Source organism: Pinus tabuliformis, chromosome 5_2 (genome assembly GCF_031772625.1).
Source record: "Pinus tabuliformis cultivar Carrire ecotype Pingquan chromosome 5_2, CPIR1, whole genome shotgun sequence".
Taxonomy (NCBI): Eukaryota; Viridiplantae; Streptophyta; class Pinopsida; order Pinales; family Pinaceae; genus Pinus; species Pinus tabuliformis.
The window spans coordinates 150964310-150988965 of NC_142306.1; the positions used below are offsets into that span (position 1 = coordinate 150964310).

At 38.4% G+C, this 24656-nt stretch overlaps 1 protein-coding gene across 1 annotated transcript in view; it reads left to right on the top strand.

The window, feature by feature from the left end:
• The first annotated feature begins 1180 nt into the window (after positions 1 to 1180).
• Positions 1181 to 24656, top strand: part of JAR1 (Auxin-responsive GH3 family protein) — a 161312-nt gene continuing 137836 nt past the window's right edge. Inside the window, exons 1-2 of the mRNA XM_089436066.1 lie at positions 1181 to 2248; positions 3577 to 3678. Coding sequence (XP_089292192.1) covers positions 1950 to 2248; positions 3577 to 3678 — 401 coding nt within the window. The 5' untranslated portion in view covers positions 1181 to 1949. The remainder of the gene's footprint in view (positions 2249 to 3576; positions 3679 to 24656) is intronic.

The following is a 24656-nucleotide window of genomic DNA, read 5'->3' on the forward strand; positions in this document are numbered from 1 at the left end:
ATTAAAATTTTTATATATATATAAAATTGGAATTTTTGTTATTATTGGGAAAATGATAAATCTAAAAAAGATTAACTACCACTGTTAAATGCGAACCAGTTAAAAATACAATGGATTCCTTTTATTTTTAAATATGATTTTTAATTTATTAAAAAATATAATTTTATAAATAATTATATATTTTTAAGTATTTTTTTCCAAATAATTTATTAAAAATTATAATTTCACCGACCATAAAAAAATAAAACACTTAAATTTATATTAATAAATTTACTATTTTAAATTACGGTATTATTATTAAATATGATATAAAATAGGCTACAAGATTGTTTAATCAACATTTTAAGTTTTTACATTTAGAATATATATAAATATATAATAACATTAACAACCATCTATTTAAGCTTAAAAAGATAAATACTACACCGTAAAAATATTTTATTTCGGGAACATGTGAAACATGTCAACTCATGCTTGTTCATATTAACAACCTCAATTTATTTCCCCAAAATTTATTGATTGACATTTATACAACACCCTGGATAATTTATAATATTTTATTTGACAGAGATTAATGAAACATGTTATCTAACATTTCTTATTATTAAACGGGCTCATATTTCTTCTATTAAATTATTTATCATACCAGAGAGTCAGATCCCTCCCCAAGCCTTTGAAGTCTTCAATGATCATGAACATTATAATATTCTCAATATACTGCAGAATTGATGTTTAAAACATGTTTGAGACTTACCGCGGCACATGTACAGGGATAAGATTCTCTGTCGCTTGTGGTCCAGATTGAATATTATACCGTAAATAGGCCAACCATATAGTTAAATCCATACCAAGTTCACCAATATACACAATTCAAGAAATATTTACTGAGGTCTGGAGTTCAAGTTATGCACAGTACTATTTTTTTTTTTTTTGGGAAGATTCTTCGTGGGTGACACCATGATCACTGTACTGGTGCATTAAAATAATTAAAAAAACCATGTTGTCAATTATAAGGCCACCATGAAGCAAGGAATAAAATATTTATCCGGAGCTTGAAGCAATGAGTTTTTGCTTTTTTATGGTGTCGTGAGCGCCACGTAGAGAGGGGTCAACGTTGGGCATCTGCACTTATTGTGTGTGTGGACAGATTATATTCTCGTTCTGCAGTTGCTCACAGATAAAAAATGGGATAACAGCGAAGATTTGGCTATTTTGGTGTGGGTTGTCAACATCTGGTGTGCCACTCGGACGCTGGTTCTGCACAAAATTGGGAAAATAGCGAAACTTGGCGATTTAGTGTGGGTTAAGGACTTATTATCGCTAATTAGTTTACAGCCAATGGGATTGGGTTGGTTTTGAGAGCTAATTATATGCCAATGAAGTGGTTTCCAGGACAAATAATATTCAGTGAAGGGGTAATTAATGGGCAGATCTTTGCTCTGAGATCGTTACTGGTACCTTAGAGCGATTCTAACGGCACTTCAATGGGGCGTCCGTGTGAGTTTCTTGAATGAATTCTGGTTAACAGCATATATTCATATTATATATATACGTGTATATATATATATATATATTGTATATATATTTATATGGGTGGCTGCCTCTGCCTCTGCTGCTGATTCGACATCGACATCGACATGTCTGTGGCTTGTTTCAGAGAAAACTCCCACGTCGTTTTCTTGGCATCGTTGTATGCTCTGCAATCGAAGGCGACCTGTCAGTAAAGATCAAGGAAGAGGAGGTGATATTGTATTAGTTTAACTTGGTTTGCTTCTTCTACCAATCCCCCAACTGGGACAGAGCAAAGTTCAGGAGAGGGAATGTCCATACACAGTACTGGAAATTAGGAAGCTTTTATGGCGATTGGACAGGGAAAGTGCCAGTTCTGAGACAGGAAATCTGCGGGAGTGAGGTAGAGAAAATAGCAGAAGGAAATAAGTGTTTCGAAGATGCCGGAGATGCCCAATCAGGTGATAAGCTACGAGCAAGTAATCGATGAATTCGAGGCAATGACTAACGATGCTGAGAGTGTTCAGAGGAAAATACTGAAGGAAATCCTGGAACGTAACAGCGGGACTGAATATTTGCAGAAGTGGAATCTCAACGGAAGGATCGACGATCCCCAACACTTCAAATCATGCGTTCCTTTGGTAACTCATGCCGACTTGGAGCCCTACATCCAGAGAATTGCAGATGGGGACACCTCGCCTGTTCTTACTGCTGATCGCATCCCTTGCATCTCCTTCAGGTGAAGGACTTTCAGTGACCCACTTTCACTGTTACACTGCCTGTTGACAGTCTCCATTTTTTTCCCACAATTTCCATGAATAATTTCTAAAGAATCTTGTTTAGAATTCGGTTGAAACCAAACCGTTTCTGCAAAGTATATTGAACTATGTCAGCTCACCAGGCACAATTATCTCATTGTGAGAGAATGCAAAGTATATTGCACTGTGCAAGCTCACAGGCAGTTATGTGAGCATCATTCATTGTAGGGTAATAGCCCACAACCTGAATTTCATTTCATTTGCTTTGCTAATAAGTAATCAGGCTTTGGGGTGCAAATCCCATGTTGATGTGATATGATAGCATCCTCCTTGACTGGCGCTATTCATATGCTTAGTGTGTTGTGTGGAGCATTATCCACCGTTGTCTTGTGTGAACTGCCCAGAACCATGATGAGCAGGGGTGGAACTATGAAATGGATTATAAAGAATGGTTCTTTGGTGGGAAGCGTTATTCACCCCAAAAATACCATCATTGGCTTGTACGAGCTTCCCAGAACCATGATGGACAGGGGTGGAACCATGAAAGAGATTGTAAGGAATGTTTGGGCCTTGGCCATCATGTTTCTTTGGCAGTGGGCGTTATTCACCCCAAGCATGCCACCATTGGCTTGTATAAACTGACCAGAACCATGATCGGCAGGGGTGAAACCATGAAATAGATTGTATGGAGTGTTTGCCTATCACGGTTCAGGCAGAACGTACAAATCATTTCACAGTTCCACAGATTCTGCACAGTCTCTTGTCAGGGGATGGTTGCTGTTTTTGGCTTATGGTTCTTGTCTTTGTGATGATGCAAGCTATCTTGTTACTGTGACATATCCCTACGTTGGGATTTTGTTCCACATAAATACTGCCCTAGTCCTCCTTCTAAACATCATAACCAATGACTTACATTGACATCGCCCCTTTATCAAGGGATGATGATTCTAAACATCAGAACCAGTAATTTGCATTGACATTGCCCCTTGATCAGGGAATGGCGATTGAGAAATATTTAGAGGCATCCTTTTACTTTGTTTCAGATAATAAGCTTTGAATTATATGTTAGTTTTCTGATAGTTGTGTTCCACAACATTTTGTGAAATCACCACTTCTTTAGGAAGCAGAAATCACATGTGATATCTGAAAATCACACTTTTTAGTCAAAGATGCAAATGTGAAATAAAATTCTTATTTCAAGTCAATATACTTTGTATTTCCTATAAATGGTGTTGGGTGAGAATGGTCCATTTCTGATGAAACGAGGAACTTTGCCTTGACCTTTTCCTCAACGATGTTTTCTTTCCAGCTCGGGAACTACAAATGGCAAACGGAAACAGATACCATTCAATAAAGACTTGCTTGCATCAACATTCCAGATCTATTATATTTCAGGCGCTTATAGATCTCGGTATGCTATCCTCAATTCTTTCTTACTATTTCTGGATACGTTAGATCAAAATATTAGCTTTTTGGCTTCTTTTGTTATAGTTTCACTCCGCCAAAGATTAAAATCTGATTGTATGACATTGTTTTTTGCATTTTTTTTACTGGATTTCTATTGCCTGAATTTACAGTGATATATAGAGCTTCAAAAGTTTTCTTACGCTTTTTTTAGTTGGTACACCTGCTTAATTTTCTAAACAATACTGGCTTCTAAATTTGCTATTTAGTTATTTTTACAAAATAAAAGATGAGCCGAGTAATGTTCAGGTCGGAAGAGGGAGAAAATCAGCTTCTTGTAATGTTCCTAGCTGCAAAATTTTATTACAATCATGCGAAGACCAGACAATACACTGCTGGCAGTGTAAGCTAATCCAAACAGATAGCCAGCATAAATAATTCCCTTCAGGAAGTCTAGTCCTCCAAACATCTCTGGTCAAAGTCTATTCAAATGATGTTCTTCTTTCTAGAATGATTCAAGCAGATGTAGCATCATCCTTCTAAAGTATTTTTCAATCAAGAAATTTGAGACCTCACTGTTCCTCAATCACTTTTCACTTCTGCTAATCTTCCTAGATGTGGCAGCTCTGCTGCTGGAAATATATGCTTCCAAGTTGCTCCTTAAGCATGAATATATTAGGCTTGTGTTTTGCATTAGGAAAATATGGACAGTTGTTCGTAGGGCATGCAATGTGCATCAACCTATCAACCCAGAAGTCCTCTTCGTTATATAGATATTTGCAGCTTGTTTAACCTGATTCTGTTGTCAATCCTATTAGAAACTAGCTACGATAAGGCTTTATCCTGGTTCAGTAAATCCTAAGTTGCCATAATCTTCAACATGAATAGAGGCAAGGGATTGGCAAATGCCAAAAGTATTCCATAGATTGGAAATAGGGACATCCTGTTATGAATCTAATGTATAATATGATTTGTATCTGGAAATCTGTTATGAATCTGGTAACAATTGGAGCTCTGATACAACTGTTATGAGCCAAAACTTGAAATCTGTTTTCTGTTTTGAAACTCTGAAAACTGATAGGCACTAACAGCAGCAAACTTGGCTCAAATAGTCTCCTTCAAACTACTTGCGATACCACAATTCACGAAAACCCCTGCTTTCATGCCTAAGAGACTTTTTAATGGCCAATTTACATAGTCGAGGAATTTAAGAAAAGAGGAGTTAAAATCCTTGATGATTGACACTCATGATGAGTGGGAGTTACTAAACACTAAATATAGGTGATGTTACAGGGACCTCATGAGTGAGCTGGCTATTAATGTAAGTATGCATAACAACCATTAATGTGAGCATGCATAACATCATTCATTAGTACGAGCATGCTTTAGTAAACTTTTATGCTAAGAAAAGAACAACTCTTTATGCTAAGAAAAGAATAAAAAAAGACACTCCCACATAATTATTATCACTAACAAAGCTATCCTATTTTAAGGCTGCCGTCCAGCCTATAAATCACCCTTCATCTGTGCACTGCTCATCTAACACAAAATTGGGTTCTCAAAATTAATGTCTTCACTGTAGAGCATGATAGTAGCACTGCTTCTATGCTGGAATTGGAAACACGAAACTGCACATATTCTGATGTACTATAGCAGTCCCCCCTCCTCAAATTGCTTTGCCCCAAAGAAACTATAGTAATGGATGGCCGTTTTGAAAGATCAACACTTTTTTATTTCTTGCAATGTTCAACTTTCTGGCTTCTGCAACTATTTCCATGCTGGCTTCTGGTTGGATTACTATTACTTAAGAGTCAAATCTATGTTGCAGATGTAGCCAAGAGTACATGCCTAGTCCTTGAAAGTTTAAACCTTGAGGTGCCTGTCCTCAATTATCTTCTACCACCCACCTAAACTTTTTATTCAAGTTTCCCTTGTCATCTTTAATACCAAACAATTCTAAGCAGATTTACTGCCATCCTCAATCAACAACTAAATGGGTTCTTGCTTTAGTTGTAAAATGTAAGCAACCACAGCATGGGTAGACTTAATTTGCATCCCTCTTGCAGTTAATGCACCAATAACAAGGGTTATTATTATGGAGGAGACACTCATATAATTTAAAGGAGTATCATCCAAAATTTGCAACTTGGCTTCTACAGTGAATACTCGAGATAATTTACTGGATTCCAAACTAAGGGATGCTAAAGCACCCTCAAGCACCTCTCCAAAGTCCTGTTTTTTTTGAGAACCAAATTATGACCATCTCTATCATCCTTGTAATCAGTTGCTTTACCCCCTTGTCCCTTATAACCAACACAGTTGCAGCAAGTTGTGCAAGCTGGCTTAATTTCAAGAACAATGGCTGGACAATGGAAAGATAAATAAAGCATGGGATCTAGGTCTCAAAATAGTTCCTCGCTCCTCCCACTTAGGTTTGTATTTCCAATCAATTGCACAATGGCTTCTCTAGAAAAAATCTGCAGGACATATTGCTAATCAAATCGATCTCTTGGCCTGTCTGCAACATATTGAATATGATGTTTCAAATTCTTAAGTTATATTGAAAGATGCAATGTGCTCTAGTTCTGTTAGAGCTGCCTTGGATGTGCCTTTCTGGTTTCGAGTTTGTTGTCTGAAAAGCTTTTGAGACATCAGTGGTTCATATGTTAAACTGAAGTAGAATTGATTAATGCCAACATTGAACCGAATGTTACTTAAAGCGCTTTAACCGTGGGAATCGATTGAAAAGGGATGAATTGACGACAGAATTAAAACATAAGCAAGATGTAAACAGAAGTGAAAAGTAGCAAAAACACAGCGATACCACAACAATATTGATTACTGAGTTTGTCCCTGATGGACTACGTCTTCGGGTCCACTTTCATGATGGGCGTCGCTTTATTAGGATTGAATCCGAGGATGTCGATTACACAGCAAATTAACCAGACTTATTGTGCACGCAGGCACTTCTGGTCACTGTCACAAGAAATCTCTCTAAATTAGCTTTCCAACGCTTGTCACGGTTCCCAATTCCGACTCTGGATGCTCCTGTTACACTGAAAACAAAATTGCCTATATCCTCCAGGATTTGCACACAAAACTCCAAAACCACTCTCCCTTCTCAATGAGAAAAATACTGGCTTTATAGCCCTCCAGATGCACTCTAACTCCTTATGTCATAGATTGGCATGAGCTGACTCTAATTTTGGTCACAAATGCTTGGTCTAGTCATGATTTGCCACCTAGGGATAGACTTGCATGGTCTTTGCATTAATTTAGTGTTTAAACAACAATCAAAACCCAAAAATACCATATAATAACCCGAATCCATTAGCGGCTAGCTAACCGGGCGAAGGAAGCGTTGACAGTGCATGTGAACAGATTTGCGGTAACCTCCAGGGCGGCGGTTCCGGTGACTCACCCGCTGACGGTTGGCTGTTGCGGCTAATCCTGTGGTTTCGACGCTCACATGCCACTGCCAACCCCACCTAACCGTGACTGTCCACCCCAAACGGTGGAGACAACCCCTGACTGCGCGGTCTTCTGTTCACATGTCAATGTTCCGATATGGTTGCAACTAATATCCACTGTGGTCTAAACTGCGGTGATTGCCTGGTGTTCACACGCTGTGGTTATGACCAACGGTTTATGAACAGTGGATGATTTATAATGTTTTTACATTGTTTTTGTAATGTTTTACAAAGCCAAGGTGGGTTTTAGGCATAGTTTTATTGTTTAGATGTAATGCATTTGATTTTTAATGCATGGTTTTAGGTTCTAGGTTAGGGTTTAGGTGTTAGGTTTTTAAACATAGATTTATGTAAAGATTTTAGTTTAAGGTCAAAGTATTAGGGTTTAGGTGTAGGTCTTTAGATCTAAAAACAAACCCTTTTACAACAATTGTCACAATGTGACATACAACCACATGACGATACCTGAATCCTTTTCGATAACCAAAACCTTGGCGGAACGGACGATGAAGATGTCGACAACCAAACCCCGACAGAATTGACGACAAACACATGTCGACAACTAGGTACAAAACCATATCCTTCGAATACCATGAAAACCATATCAACCATTGACATCATCGGACAACCATAACATTACTGTCGAAGTTGAAGATACTGGATATTGAATGCTGACAACGAACACTGGCGACGCTGATAAAGTTCAAGACCTCATCGACCATGATCATTTGATGATCACTTCGACGTTGAACCACTAAAGACTCTGCTCATGTTGGACTAACAAGATCCTCCTGGATCACAACAAGTGCCATAGTTCCATGTATTATTCAAGCCACATGGGAATATTATAATTAAAAAGCTTATGAAGAAATATTTTAGAGTATGTTCAGATTTACAAGGAAGATCAACGAGAACTTCAAGATATTATAGGAGTGTTAAGTTTAGGTATGTTCTATGCTTAGAGCAATTTATTTCAATTTTTGTAGTTAGCTCACATCAGCATTAAAGTAAATTGTAGATAATACATAAACATAAATCGCAGGAGACAAGCCAAGACAAGAGGACACAAGATGTGGCACTAGCCAGGGACAAACCCCAATGTGGGGAAACCCTTGATCAATTCTTCTTATATGTTCTTCAATAGTTTAGCACACACAGAGAGAGATAATACATTTACAACAGAAGTCAACACTTTGACTTATCTATATAAGAGCATAGATCATCTCTAAGAAGATGATACATGAGATCAGTTGAAGAGATGCTACTTCAACTGATTCTTCAAGGTGACTCTTTCACCTATCATTGTGCTGCATGCTGCACCATGCTGCACCCATTATCACAATGCTGGACCTTATGACCATGCTATAAACATCATACTGCTGCACCTTATGCTACATTGCTATCCCAGTGTTTAGCACTGCTGTACCTTGTGCCACTGTTGCACCATGCTGTCACCCATGTGCTTGCTGCACCATTGCTGCTTCGTGTACTTGTTGCACCAAGTACCATACTGCTGTCCCATTCATCTTGGCAACACTATGTCACCTTGCCGCCCCATGCATCTTGGTAGCATTATGTCACCTTGTTGTCCCATGCATCTTGGCAACATTATGTCTTGCTGTCCCATGCATCTTGGCATCATTATGTCACCTTGCTGTCCCATGCATCTTGGCAGCATTATGTTGTAGGAATTTACAGGGTAAGTTCCTCAGACAGAACACCAAAGGACACCGCTCACAAACAAATCACAAATTAGTACACCAGTATTCTTGACGTGGTTAAAACCCTCAAAGAGGGAACAGTCCACGGCCTGAGCCAATGCGGCCACTTCAAGCATTTTATTAATAAAAGAATGAAAATTTACATAAGCTTCTCTCATGAACGGTTACCCTACAAATGACCGTCCATGCTCTTTAAATAGAGATCATGGACCAATCGGGTGTTAAGCCACGGATCAAGTGTTGGTAATACCGAGGAGAGAATGAACCGTCGGATCACTACATATCGTGACCGTTGGATTGTAAGTTACAAAAGTACATAGTAAAGAAACACACTTTATCTAACTCTACACTAGACCAAGTTATACTTAACTATTTCCTATGTGTCGGAATATCCTAACATCCCCCTTAAGAACAACCTGGGATGGGATTGAAGGATGTACAAATATGACACAATAGGAGAATGAAGGAGGCATTAGAGCCTATCCCCCTTTAGTGACAACTTCCTGAACTCCAACCATAAATCGAAGTTTAGTAAACTTCGCCTCTGTGAGAGCCTTTGTAAAGATCATCTGTTGAACAATATTGCACTTCAAGAACATGGTCATGAATGAGCTTTCTGATGAAGTGCATGTGCAGTTCAATGTGTTTGCTGTGCTGATGTTGGACTGGGTCTTTGCATGGTTGAATGACACTTTGATTATCACACCAAAGTGTAGTCGGATGCTGCTACTGAAAGCCAAACTCTGACAGGATTTGATGAAGCCACAGGGCTTCCTTACTAGCTTCTACGACACCATGATACTCTGCTTCTGCTGAAGAAAGAGAAATGGCACTTTGTTTCTTGCAAGCCCATGTAATAGGTCCTGAACCAAGAGTGAACACATAACCTGCAGTAGACTTCCGATCATCAAGGTCACTAGCCCAATCGGAATCAATGAAACCAACCAATAAAGGAGATGCTTCTGCAATGTAATGAATCCCAAACTGAACTGTATCTCGAACATAACGAAGTATTCTTTTAGCTGCTTTCCAATGACTTTCATGTAGGTTTTGCATAAACCGAGCAATAAGGCCAACCGCAAGGAAAGGTTAGGATGAGTATGGGTCAGATACAAAAGTTTTCCTACAAGTTGACGGTATAAGGTAGCATCAACTTCAGGGGAAGTACAAGTGACTGAAAGTTTGGCTCCAGATTGAAAGGGAGAAGGGGCTGGCTTATAGTCTTCCATGTGAAAATGGTGTAGAAGATCACAGGCATACTTGGACTCGGAAAGGGAAATACCTTCCTTGGATTGCAAGACTTGAAGACCAAGAAAATAATGCAAGTGTCCTAAGTCTGTAATTTCAAACTTCTTTTTAAGGCTGGACTTCACATGGTTTATAAAGTTGTGATCACTACCAGTAAGGATAAGATCATCAACATAAAGAACAAGAATGATAAGAGACTTGCCCACTTTCTTGGTGTAGACAGTATTGTTAGAATGACACCTAGAAAAGCCTGTTTCTAAAATACAACTATCCATTTTGGCATACCAAGCCCGAGGGGCTTGCTTGAGACCATAAAGGGATTTCTTAAGCCACATACAAGACTAAAGTATGTTTGTATAAAGCCAGTAGGTTGTTCCATATAGATTTCTTCATGCAAGTCCCCATGCAAGAAGACAGATTTAACATCCATTTGATGGACTCCCCATTTGAAAGAGGCAGCAAGGGAAAGAACAAGGCGAATAGAGTTCATTTTGGCAACAGGGGAGAGGGTTTCAGTATAGTCAATGCCTTTAACTTGTGAAAAACCCTTAGCAACAAGACGAGCTTTATGTTTATCAACTTTTCCATCTGGTCCATACTTGGTTCTGTAAACCCATTTGCATCTAACAAGTTTTCATCCCTTTGGAAGAGGAACAAGATCCCATGTATCATTTGCCAATAATGAACGATATTCTTCATTCATAGCTGTGTCCCAATCTGGATGGCCTGAAACTTCTGCAAAGGTGTCAGGATCATAATTTGCTGAAGCTTGAGCCAGTAAAGAAGAGGCTCTATTGAACTGAGAACGTGTACGTCGTTGATTTGTAGGATTACCGGCAAGAGCACCTGCTGCATCCCGAGTAGCACGGACCCATTTTGGAAGCTGAGGAGTTGAAGGAGGATCTTGAGAAGGTGGGGAGGATTGTCATCCTCGCTATCATCATCTGAAGAAGAAATATTTTCAGAAGTAGAAGGGATAGAGAGAGGTGGCACATCCACTGAATTGGGCTCGTAGGCCGATATACTTTTAGCAAACTTTACATCTCTTCTAATGATAACATTTTTGGACTTAAGTGGAATAAGTCTATATTCTTTGACATCTTCAGAATATACAACAAAAATACATTTTTCACTCTTAGGTTCTAAAGCTTTATGTTTCTCATCTGGAATATGGGCCCATGCTTCACTTCCAAAAACACGAAAGTGACTTACATCTGGTTTAATTGAGCTCCATGCTTCTTCTGGAGTGATATTCTTTAAAACCTTAGTAGGAGTGTGATTTACTATGTAATTTGCACAGTTAATTGCTTCTGCCCAAAAATTAAGACTAAGTCCTTTAGATTGAAGCATACAATTAGCCATTTCCTTTAAGGTGCAATTCTTCCTTTCAGCTACACCATTTTGTTGTGGAGTATATGGAACAATATGTTGCATTTGAATTCCATTCTCAGTGCAAAAGTTGATGAATTTGTTGTTAACATATTCTCCACCATTATCAGATCTTAGCTTAAGAATTTTTATGTCCAAATTGTTTTTCAACAAAGGCCTTAAAGGCAGAGAACATGTTAAATACTTCACTCTTGAGTTTTAAGAAGTATACCCAAGTGCGTCTAGAGAAATCATCAATGAAAGTTAAGAAATACTTGTAGCCAGAGAATGAAACAACTGGAAGTGGACCACATAAATCACTATGCACAAGTTGTAAAGGGGTTGAGACGTGCCAAGAGGCACGTTTTTCAAAACTATCCCGATGATGTTTTCCGAGTGCACATCCGGAACAAACACCATCTTTGTAAGATACCATTGGAAGACCTGTCACCATATTTTCTTTACATAGATTCTAAAGGGAGCGATAGTTTAAATAACCAAATCGCTCATGCTAAAGTTTGCTCACTTCATCATTATGAGTGTTATAGATCTAACCCAGAAATATTATAGATCTGATATGAAAATATAAGACAATGCAAATAAACCCATAAATAATATGAAATGATTCTTTATTGATATCAAGACCCTTAAGGTAGGGCAACACCATACATTCACTCCTTAAAGAAGGAGAACACTCCACAAGCCATATGCCTGTTCATACAATAATTTTTGACTATATTCCTTGACTTGGAGTCTCTAGCCTCTATATAGGCTTCATACATACAATACCATGGGTCATTACCATGGTTCCCTCATACCATCAACTAATACCATGGGCCCATTACATTATTATTAACTACTTGTGGTCCCTTACATGATATGGGTTAACCACCTTATTTATTACTATGGCCCATCCCATTATTACATTATTACCTTGGGTACCTCCCTTGGTACCCCATATTATCCCCCCTAGGTATATAACATTCCACCCCCCTAAGCATGTTTCGTCCCCGAAACATGAGAAGAACACAAAGAATAAGATCTACTCAAAAGAGTAGTCCACTGGTACCATGAACATGCATCTAGCCATCCAAGAGAAAGGTGAACCCTCGATCTCGTTGGTGCCTCGCTCGCTTGAGATGGAAGTTGACCGTGGCAGCTCTTTTGTGTGTAGTAGGTGGATCGTCGCTTCTCGCTATCCGTCATACGGGGGTTGTTGTCCTTGTGGCTAATTGGTTGCCATCTTGTTGGTTGTTTTCTTGCGGGGTGATGTGGGTGATGATATGTTGAAGTTTTAACCCACGGTGTTTTTTTTTTTAATTCACCCTGCTGTGGTGCCTGTTGTGGTGTTTTCTTTTCCAATATGACTTCAACCACTGAACCCTCATCAGATGTGTCAGCACTGTTACCTTTTCGGCTTCAGCTTCTGTTTGTGTTTGATTGTCGACCATCAACTGCTCATCATCTGATATGTCAGTCCCTGGAACATCTTCTGCGTCAACCTCCGTGGACTCTACCTGTTTATTGATGGAAATATCCTATAATGTAATTTTCTTCTTTTTATACCAGAGCTTCAGGAATTTCTTTTGCACATTAATATTGACCGTACCCACAGATTCCATCCAAGGATATCCCAAAACAACATCCATGTTATCCATATCTGAAGTATAAAAGTCACAATGCAACACATACTTATCCATAGAAAGCTTCAAATCTTTATAAACTTGAACATCCTCATTATCAACCTGTATGTTTTCAATGTGTTTTGTTGGAACTTGCAATTTTTTGCCAAATTAACATTGATAAAATTATGCTTACAATTAGGATTTACAGACACAACGATCTTCTCCTTTTGAATGAATCCATGAACCTGCAATAAGGAGATACTAGCAGAAAATAACCCTTTAGGTCCCTTGGTTTCCTTCTTTCCTGTAAAAATAAAATCTTTGCTAGGTTGTGTGTCTGTCTGTGTGAGCTTATCCACAAGATTAGCTTTACGGTCAAAGTGGTCCATAAGAGCTTTTGTGAATTTGTTCCAAGTCAAGGGCCTTCGACAGCAACGTTGATGCCTTTGCCACCATTGCAATCTTTCAATGTCCAAGTACATTGTTTCCACACTCAGCTGAGTCTCATCATCCATGATGTAATTCAATCTAAAACATTTCTCCATTTGTGCTATCCATTTGGCTGGATGAGAGCCATCAAATGGATACAAGTCCCTCAAATTCAGATCTAGGTGCGCCATCACAAAAAATTGGCGAAAATTTGAAATGGTCACAATCCCGTCAATATTGCTCAGAATCCCTACTATAACCTGTTTCCAGAAATGGAACAATCATTCTGCATCTTTCCATGCGATAGAAATCTTGATCCAGACACTAGAATTTCAGATCTGTGCTGCAACTCTCTCGTCGTCACCAAAATTTCTGCAAAAAAGAGCTGATTTTAAATCAGCGATATCTCCCTCATCCGGACTCCGATTCGACTGATTTTTTTTTTTGAATTTGGGTATTTTTTCACAAAGAATCCAGATCTATAATTAGATTTTGCAGATCGTGCACCAGGACGTCTAGATCTACGCCGCAAACTCGCTGCCCTGAAAAATTGTCTGCAACCTCACTGATTTTTAGATCAGCGATATCTCCTTCATCCGGACTTTGATTCAACCGATTTTTTTTTTGAAATCGGCTATTTTTCACAAATAATACAGATCTGTAATTATATTTTGCAGATCTTGCACCAAAACATACAGATCTGATCTGCAAACTCGCCGCCCAAAAAATATAAAAAAAATATTCCACTTTTGTGCCCACGAAAGTGCTCTGATACCACTTGTTATAGATCTAACCCAGAAATATTATAGATCTGATATGAAAATATAAGACAATGCAAATAAACCCAGAAATAATATGAAATGATTCTTTATTGATATCAAGACCCTTAAGGTAGGGCAACACCATACATTCACTCCTTAAGGAAGGAGAACACTCCACAAGCCATATGCCTGTTCATACAATAATTCTTGACTATATTCCTTGACTTGGAGTCTCTAGCCTCTATATAGGCTTCATACATACAATACCATGGGTCATTACCATGGTTCCCTCATACCATCAACTAATACCATGGGCCCATTACATTATTATTAACTACTTGTGGTCCCTTACATGATATGGGTTAACCACCTTATTTATTACTATGGCCCATCCCATTATTACATTATTACCTTGGGTACCTCCCTTGGTACCCCATATTATCCCCCCTAGGTATATAACAATGAGCAAAAAATACAGAGGGAAGATTTGATGACCCAAAGTTGTTGAACTTATACAACCTTGTAGAATCATCAGCAATGCCAGTAGCTAAAATCTGTCCAGGATCTCTTAGGTCCTTAATTACAACATCGTGAGGTGAAAATTCAACGATTTTACCTTCACCTGAATGAGTTATCTGATATATAGATAGAAGGTTGCAGGATAAGCTTGGAACACATAATACATCATTAAATTGACCATTGTCTAGATGAACAGTTCCAGTCCCTACAACACTAAGAGATCTATCATCACCAACATATATATTTTTGGTGTTACAATCATTTAAAGAAGAACACATGGCTTTATTTTTGGCCATGTGACAAGAAGCTCCAGAATCAATGAGCCACTTATGAGAATGAGAAGAAGAAGATACATGTAGTGCATAACCAGACCGAGATGCTTGACAACGACATGCAAAAAGTGCTATTCCTGAAGATGAAGTTGAAGAGTGCTCCAAATGGATGTTATGCTTCTTCAATGCTGCTTCCAAGGCTTCCATCTTTTTAAAGCATTTGGATTCTAAGTGGCCATCTCGATTACAAAAGTGGTAATGTCTATCAGTCTTCTTCCCTTTGTTTTTATTTGCCTTATCATTTTGAGGCTGAAATTGCTTAGGACCCTTGTTTGGTTTAGGACCATTCTTTTTAGGATACTGCTTCTTAGGATTCTTTGAATTTGGTTGCTGCTGGGCGGCTAAGGCTTTCTTAGAAGAGTTTCCAAGATTAAGAAGACCAAGATATAAGAGCTTTTCTTGTTCTCTTATTAAAGAATCACAAAAGGCATCAAAATAGGGGGATTTGTAGTCTTGTCCTTGAGAAATAAAGGCTTCTCTAGTAGAATGGAAGGTGGAAACAAACACAGAGTATGCTGGTCCCAACTTAGTAAGAATGGAATAGATAAGGCTACCATCTTCTTTCTTAACCTTAACACCTTCCAAGAGAAGTCTAAGGGTGTTGAACTTGGACAAAATGTCTTCAATGGAAGGAAAATTATTGGGGTCCAATGTAAGCAACTCATTTTCGAGTTGATGGGCTCTAATTTCATTTTTAATTCCAAAAACTTTAGTGAGCTGTTTCATTGCTTCATTAGGAGTACCAAATTCTGTGATATGGAATCTAAGGTCTGGAGAAATAGACATTCCTATCAACCCTCGTGCTTGATCTTGCCTATTTTTCCATTTGGCTGCCTTATTTTCGTCTTGAGGTTTGGTTTCTTGGCCTGAGGTTATTTTGTAAAGACCTTTACTTCTAAGTAAATCCACAATGTAGGACCACCATTGGAAGTAGTTGGTGCTGTCAAGAATAACTTGGCATAGACTTTCCATTTTAACAGAAACTGAAGATGTAGATGCTGAAACTAAGTGTTCCAATGGAAAGATCTCGAAAAATTAGGTTGATTAAAAAAAACCGGCTCTGAAAACGGCTTTTGGATGAAGAAGATATGGCTTTTTGAAGAAAAGTTTTTGAAGATGCCAACGAAGTGCGTGAATGTGCGGAAATGAATGATAATGTTATATTTAAAAGAAAATAACCCTTTAGGTCCCTTGGTTTCCTTCTTTCCTGTAAAAATAAAATCTTTGTTAGGTTGTGTGTCTGTCTGTGTGAGCTTATCCACAAGATTAGCTTTACGGTCAAAGTGGTCCATAAGAGCTTTTGTGAATTTGTCCCAAGTCAAGGGCCTTCGACAGCAACGTTGATGCCCTTGCCACCATTGCAATCTTTCAATGTCCAAGTACATTGTTTCCACACTCAGCTGAGTCTCATCATCCATGATGTAATTCAATCTAAAACATTTCTCCATTTGTGCTATCCATTTGGCTGGATGAGAGCCATCAAATGGATACAAGTCCCTCAAATTCAGATCTAGGTGCGCCATCACAAAAGGCGAAAATTTGAAATGGTCACAATTCCGTCAATATTGCTCAGAATCCCTATTATAATCTGTTTCCAGAAATGGAACAATCATTCTGCATCTTTCCATGCGATAGAAATCTTGATCCAGACACTAGAATTTCAGATCTGTGATGCAACTCTCTCGTCGTCACCAAAATTTCTGCAAAAAAGAGCTGATTTTAAATCAGCGATATCTCCCTCATCCGGACTCCGATTCGACTGATTTTTTTTTTGAATTTGGGTATTTTTTCACAAAGAATCCAGATCTATAATTAGATTTTGCAGATCGTTCACCAGGACGTCCAGATCTACGCCGCAAACTCGCTGCCCTGAAACATTGTCTGCAACCTCACTGATTTTTAGATCAGCGATATCTCCTTCATCCGGACTCTGATTCAACCGATTTTTTTTTTTGAAATCGGCTATTTTTTCACAAATAATACAGATCTGTAATTATATTTTGCAGATCTTGCACCAAAACATACAGATCTGATCTGCAAACTCGCCGCCCAAAAATCCCTGCAAAAAATATAAAAAAAATTCTCCACTTTTGTGCCCACGAAAGTGCTCTGATACCACTTGTTATAGATCTAACCCAGAAATATTATAGATCTGATATGAAAATATAAGACAATGCAAATAAACCCAGAAATAATATGAAATGATTATTTATTGATATCAAGACCCTTAAGGTAGGGCAACACCATACATTCACTCCTTAAGGAAGGAGAACACTCCACAAGCCATATGCCTGTTCATACAATAATTCTTGACTATATTCCTTGACTTGGAGTCTCTAGCCTCTATATAGGCTTCATACATACAATACCATGGGTCATTATCATGGTTCCCTCATACCATCAACTAATATCATGGGCCCATTACATTATTATTAACTACTTGTGGTCCCTTACATGATATGGGTTAACCACCTTATTTATTACTATGGCCCATCCCATTATTACATTATTACTTTGGGTACTTCCCTTGGTACCCCATATTATCCCCCCTAGGTATATAACAATGAGCAACAAATACAGAGGGAAGATTTGATGACCCAAAGTTGTTGAACTTATACAACCTTGTAGAATCATCAGCAATGCCAGTAGCTAAAATCTGTCCAGGATCTCTTAGGTCCTTAATTACAACATCGTGAGGTGAAAATTCAACGATTTTACCTTCACCTGAATGAGTTATCTGATATATAGATAGAAGGTTGCAGGATAAGCTTGGAACACATAATACATTATTAAATTGACCATTGTCTAGATGAACAGTTCCAGTCCCTACAACACTAAGAGATCTATCATCACCAACATATATATTTTTGGTGTTACAATCATTTAAAGAAGAACACATGGCTTTATTTTTGGCCATGTGACAAGAAGCTCCAGAATCAATGAGCCACTTATGAGAATGAGAAGAAGAAGATACATTTAGTGCATAACCAGACCGAGATGCTTGACAACGACATGCAGAAAGTGCTATTCCTGAAGACGAAGTTGAAGAGTGCTCCAAATGGATGTTATGCTTCTTCAATGCTGCTTCCAAGGCTTCCATCTTTTTAAAGCATTTGGATTCTAAGTGGCCATCTCGATTACAAAAGTGGTAATGTCTATCAGTCTTCTTCCCTTTGTTTGTATTTGCCTTATCATTTTGAGGCTGAAATTGCTTAGGACCCTTTTTTGGTTTAGGACCATTCTTTTTAGGATACTGCTTCTTAGGATTCTTTGAATTTGGTTGCTGCTGGGTGGCTAAGGCTTTCTTAGGAGAGTTTCCAAGATTAAGAAGACCAAGATATAAGAGTTTTTCTTGTTCTCTTATTAAAGAATCACAAAAGGCATCAAAATAGGGGGATTTGTAGTCTTGTCCTTGAGAAATAAAGACTTCTCTAGTAGAATGGAAGGTGGAAACAAACACAGAGTATGCTGGTCCCAACTTAGTAAGAATGGAATAGATAAGGCTACCATCTTCTTTCTTAACCTTAACACCTTCCAAGAGAAGTCTAAGGGTGTTGAACTTGGACAAAATGTCTTCAATGGAAGGAAAATTATTGGGGTCCAATGTAAGCAACTCATTTTTGAGTTGATGGGCTCTAATTTCATTTTTAATTCCAAAAACTTTAGTGAGCTGTTTCATTGCTTCATTAGGAGTACCAAATTCTGTGATATGGAATCTAAGGTCTGGAGAAATAGACATCCCTATCAACCCTCGTGCTTGATCTTGCCTATTTTTCCATTTGGCTGCCTTATTTTCGTCTTGAGGTTTGGTTTCTTGGCCTGAGGTTATTTTGTAAAGACCTTTACTTCTAAGTAAATCCACAATGTAGGACCACCATTGGAAGTAGTTGGTGCTGTCAAGAATAACTTGGCATAGACTTTCCATTTTAACAGAAACTGAAGATGTAGATGCTGAAACTAAGTGTTCCAATGGAAAGATCTCGAAAAATTAGGTTGATTAAAAAAAACCGGCTCTGAAAACGACTTTTGGATGAAGAAGATATGGCTTTTTGAAGAAAAGTTTTTGAAGATGCCAATGAAGTGCGTGAATGTGCGGAAATGAATGATAATGTTATATTTAAAAGAAAATAACCCTTTAGGTCCCTTGGTTTCCTTCTTTCCTGTAAAAATAAAATCTTTGTTAGGTTGTGTGTCTGTTTGTGTGAGCTTATCCACAAGATTAGCTTTACGGTCAAAGTGGTCCATAAGAGCTTTTGTGAATTTGTCCCAAGTCAAGGGCCTTCGACAGCAACGTTGATGCCCTTGCCACCATTGCAATCTTTCAATGTCCAAGTACATTGTTTCCACACTCAGCTGAGTCTCATCATCCATGATGTAATTCAATCTAAAACATTTCTCCATTTGTGCTATCCATTTGGCTGGATGAGAGCCATCAAATGGATACAAGTCCCTCAAATTCAGATCTAGGTGCGTCATCACAAAAGGCGAAAATTTGAAATGGTCACAATTCCGTCAATATTGCTCAGAATCCCTATTATAACCTGTTTCCAGAAATGGAACAATCATTCTGCATCTTTCCATGGGATAGAAATCTTGATCCAGACACTAGAAGTTCAGATCTGTGCTGCAACTCTCTCGTCGTCACCAAAATTTCTGCAAAAAAGAGCTGATTTTAAATCAGCGATATCTCCCTCATCCGGACTCCGATTCGACTAATTTTTTTTTTGAATTTGGGTATTTTTTCACAAAGAATCCAGATCTATAATTAGATTTTGCAGATCGTGCACCAGGACGTCCAGATCTACGCCGCAAACTCGCTGCCCTGAAAAATTGTCTGCAACCTCACTGATTTTTAGATCAGCGATATCTCCTTCATCCGGACTCTGATTCAACCGATTTTTTTTTTTGAAATCGGCTATTTTTTCACAAATAATACAGATCTGTAATTATATTTTGCAGATCTTGCACCAAAACATACAGATCTGATCTGCAAACTCGCCGCCCAAAAATCCCTGCAAAAAATATAAAAAAAATTCTCCACTTTTGTGCCCACGAAAGTGCTCTGATACCACTTGTTATAGATCTAACCCAGAAATATTATAGATCTGATATGAAAATATAAGACAATGCAAATAAACCCAGAAATAATATGAAATGATTCTTTATTGATATCAAGACCCTTAAGGTAGGGCAACACCATACATTCACTCCTTAAGGAAGGAGAACACTCCACAAGACATATGCCTGTTCATACAATAATTCTTGACTATATTCCTTGACTTGGAGTCTCTAGCCTCTATATAGGCTTCATACATACAACACCATGGGTCATTACCATGGTTCCCTCATACCATCAACTAATACCATGGGCCCATTACATTATTATTAACTACTTGTGGTCCCTTACATGATATGGGTTAACCACCTTATTTATTACTATGGCCCATCCCATTATTACATTATTACCTTGGGTACCTCCCTTGGTACCCCATATTATCCCCCCTAGGTATATAACAATGAGCAAAAAATACAGAGGGAAGATTTGATGACCCAAAGTTGTTGAACTTATACAACCTTGTAGAATCATCAGCAATGCCAGTAGCTAAAATCTGTCCAGGATCTCTTAGGTCCTTAATTACAACATCGTGAGGTGAAAATTCAACGATTTTACCTTCACCTGAATGAGTTATCTGATATATAGATAGAAGGTTGCAGGATAAGCTTGGAACACATAATACATCATTAAATTGACCATTGTCTAGATGAACAGTTCCAGTCCCTACAACACTAAGAGATCTATCATCACCAACATATATATTTTTGGTGTTACAATCATTTAAAGAAGAACACATGGCTTTATTTTTGGCCATGTGACAAGAAGCTCCAGAATCAATGAGCCACTTATGAGAATGAGAAGAAGAAGATACATTTAGTGCATAACCAGACCGAGATGCTTGACAACGACATGCAGAAAGTGCTATTCCTGAAGATGAAGTTGAAGAGTGCTCCAAATGGATGTTATGCTTCTTCAATGTTGCTTCCAAGGCTTCCATCTTTTTAAAGCATTTGGATTCTAAGTGGCCATCTCGATTACAAAAGTGGTAATGTCTATCAGTCTTCTTCCCTTTGTTTGTATTTGCCTTATCATTTTGAGGCTGAAATTGCTTAGGACCCTTGTTTGGTTTAGGACCATTCTTTTTAGGATACTGCTTCTTAGGATTCTTTGAATTTGGTTGCTGCTGGGCGGCTAAGGCTTTCTTAGAAGAGTTTCCAAGATTAAGAAGACCAAGATATAAGAGCTTTTCTTGTTCTCTTATTAAAGAATCACAAAAGGCATCAAAATAGGGGGATTTGTAGTCTTGTCCTTGAGAAATAAAGACTTCTCTAGTAGAATGGAAGGTGGAAACAAACACAGAGTATGCTGGTCCCAACTTAGTAAGAATGGAATAGATAAGGCTACCATCTTCTTTCTTAACCTTAACACCTTCCAAGAGAAGTCTAAGGGTGTTGAACTTGGACAAAATGTCTTCAATGGAAGGAAAATTATTGGGGTCCAATGTAAGTAACTCATTTTCGAGTTGATGGGCTCTAATTTCATTTTTAATTCCAAAAACTTTAGTGAGCTGTTTCATTGCTTCATTAGGAGTATCAAATTCTGTGATATGGAATCTAAGGTCTGGAGAAATAGACATCCCTATCAACCTTCGTGCTTGATCTTGCCTATTTTTCCATTTGGCTGCCTTATTTTCGTCTTGAGGTTTGGTTTCTTGGCCTGAGGTTATTTTGTAAAGACCTTTACTTCTAAGTAAATCCACAATGTAGGACCACCATTGGAAGTAGTTGGTGCTGTCAAGAATAACTTGGCATAGAATTTCCATTTTAACAAAAACTGAAGATGTAGATGCTGAAACTAAGTGTTCCAATGGAAAGATCTCGAAAAATTAGGTTGATTAAAAAAAACCGGCTCTGAAAACGACTTTTGGATGAAGAAGTTATGGCTTTTTGAAGATGCCAACGAAGTGCGTGAATGTGCGGAAATGAATGATAATGTTATATTTAAAAGAAATCCCTCCCCCCCCCTTCTTTTCCAAACATAAATCTAATTAGCTCACTTTTAAATTTTTTTTATGTGACTCACTTTTATAAATAAGTGAAAGTCACTTTTACAATGGTACTTTATGAGCTACCCACTAAATTGTAACTTAAATAAAAGATAAGGAGACTTTAGAATTATAAGTGACTCACTTTTTATAATGGGTGAGAACACTTTTACATAAAGTAACTTTAAAACATAAGCTACATGTGCTTTTTGAAAAAGTAACTCAACAAAAAGAAAGACTTGAACCCAAGACCTCTATTCTCATAAAGTAACTTTGGACCAAATGAGCTAGTTTAAAAGGTTAGTAATTTTTGGAAAAGAGGAAGGGTTTTTTTTTTTTTTTTTGTCATTGAAGCTTTGGGGTGTGTGCTTACTTGAGAAAGCTCTTCTTTTGCCTACTTAACAAAAACCACAGAACTCAACACGGACATACAAAAAAAACAAACCTTATGGTTTGAAGTTAGCTTTACCCGGAAACTAAAAAATTTCCTCAATGTTTCTGGTTTTCCGAAATCACACTAAGGCGCGGCGGAAAAAGGCATACGCATGAGAAAAATCCTTCCTTTATGTTTCTGATTTGCCTAGATCGCAAAGAGTCGCTAGGCAAAGAGCATACACAGAAATGAAAGGTATAGATCCGGTAATGAAAAACAAAGAGATAAATAAACCGAAATAAATAGAGAAAGTAACTAAAAACTGCAAATAAACACTGTATACTTCTAGATCTTAAAAATGATGTAGCTAGGCTACTAGAAACCTTTTCGCGTGAAACGAAAGGGTTTCCTCACTGGAATAGATGCTCCTAACACAATAGAGCAGTCCTCTCGACCCGAAAGCAGTCAGAAACAGTAGATCTAGGAAACGATAGTCGGATGCAATTCTACCGACTTCAGATTTGGATCACCAACAGATGCGGCCCTCAAATAGCTCTGATACCATGTAGGAATTTACAGGGTAAGTTCCTTAGATAGAACACCAAAAGACGCTGCTCACAAACAGATCACAGATCAGTACACCAGTATCCTTGACGTGGTTAAAACCCTCAAAGAGGGAAACAGTCCACAGCCTGAGCCAACACGGCCACTTCAGGCAATTTATTAATAAAAGAATGAAAAATTACATAAGCTTCTCTCATGAATGGTTACCCTACAGATGACCCTCCATGCTCTTTAGATAGAGATCATGGACCAATCAGGTGTTAAGCCACGGATCAAGTGTCGGTAATACCGAGGAGAGAATGAACCTTTGGATCACTACATATCGTGACCGTCAGATTGTAAGTTACAAAAATACACACTTTACCTAACTCTACACTAGACCAAGTTATACTTAACTATTTCCTATGTGTCGAAATATCCTAACATATGTCTCCTTGTTGTCCCATGCATATTGGCAACATTATGTTTTGTTGTCCCATGCATATTGGCAGCATTATGTTACCTTGCTGTCCCATGCATATTAGCAGCATTATGTCTTGTTGTCCCATGCATCTTGGCAACATTATGTCTTGTTGTCCCATGCACTATATTATTATGTACAACCACCAATTGGGCTCCCACGGACTGCCCAACAATCTGGTCCAAACTGATCCTCAACACCTACAAGAAATGTCATAGACAACATACCTTAGCTCACTGTTTTGAGGTCTGATTTGTTTGCTGCAACTTAGGTCTGGTTAGGGCATATCACAGTGTCTTTGCTAGCCTTCTTTTCCACCCAGATTTGCTCCAAGGTGATGCGGCTGCCCTTTCTTGTGGGGATGAGACCCTTCACAATAATCCTGGGTGGTTCTAGCCTTTACAAGGTCCACGGCCTGCCCTCACAACAAGCTTCCATAGATTTGTAGCAAATTGGTTAAGGGTTTGCCCGTCCTCTAAACAGTTCATGCGGCTGCCCTTCCTTGCAATAATTTGGTCATCTGAGATGGCCTAAGACAACCCTTCAAACCTTCGCTAGAATGTTGCCTTAGCTGCGGCTAAAACAGAGAATGTTTAGGATGGCTGAACAATGTTTAGGGCAGCTTTGATCTAGACAACGTATAGCCTTGTGTCCACCATAAGAGTTGCCCTCCATGTAAGCTACCACGTCAGGGCGTAGAGCCTTCTCTTCATTGCCTGCATCTAGATCTAGGGCATGCGTTCTCGATGACAACGTTGAGCTAGGGCATCCTCTCCTTAGGGCTGCGTAGTTTCTTAGGATCTCTTCCTCCTACCAAAAACCCAAAGACAAGTGGAGAGGAAGAGAACACAAGAAGTGTGTGTGAGAAATGACTCTCAAGTCATCTCCTTTTATACTAAAACGTTGAGCACATGTGGGGTTATTTGGTTGCTGGCCGACCTTGACGAATTGTCTTATAACACAAATAAATTCATAACTTCATGAATACTTATCGGAATCGGATGATCTTTAGATC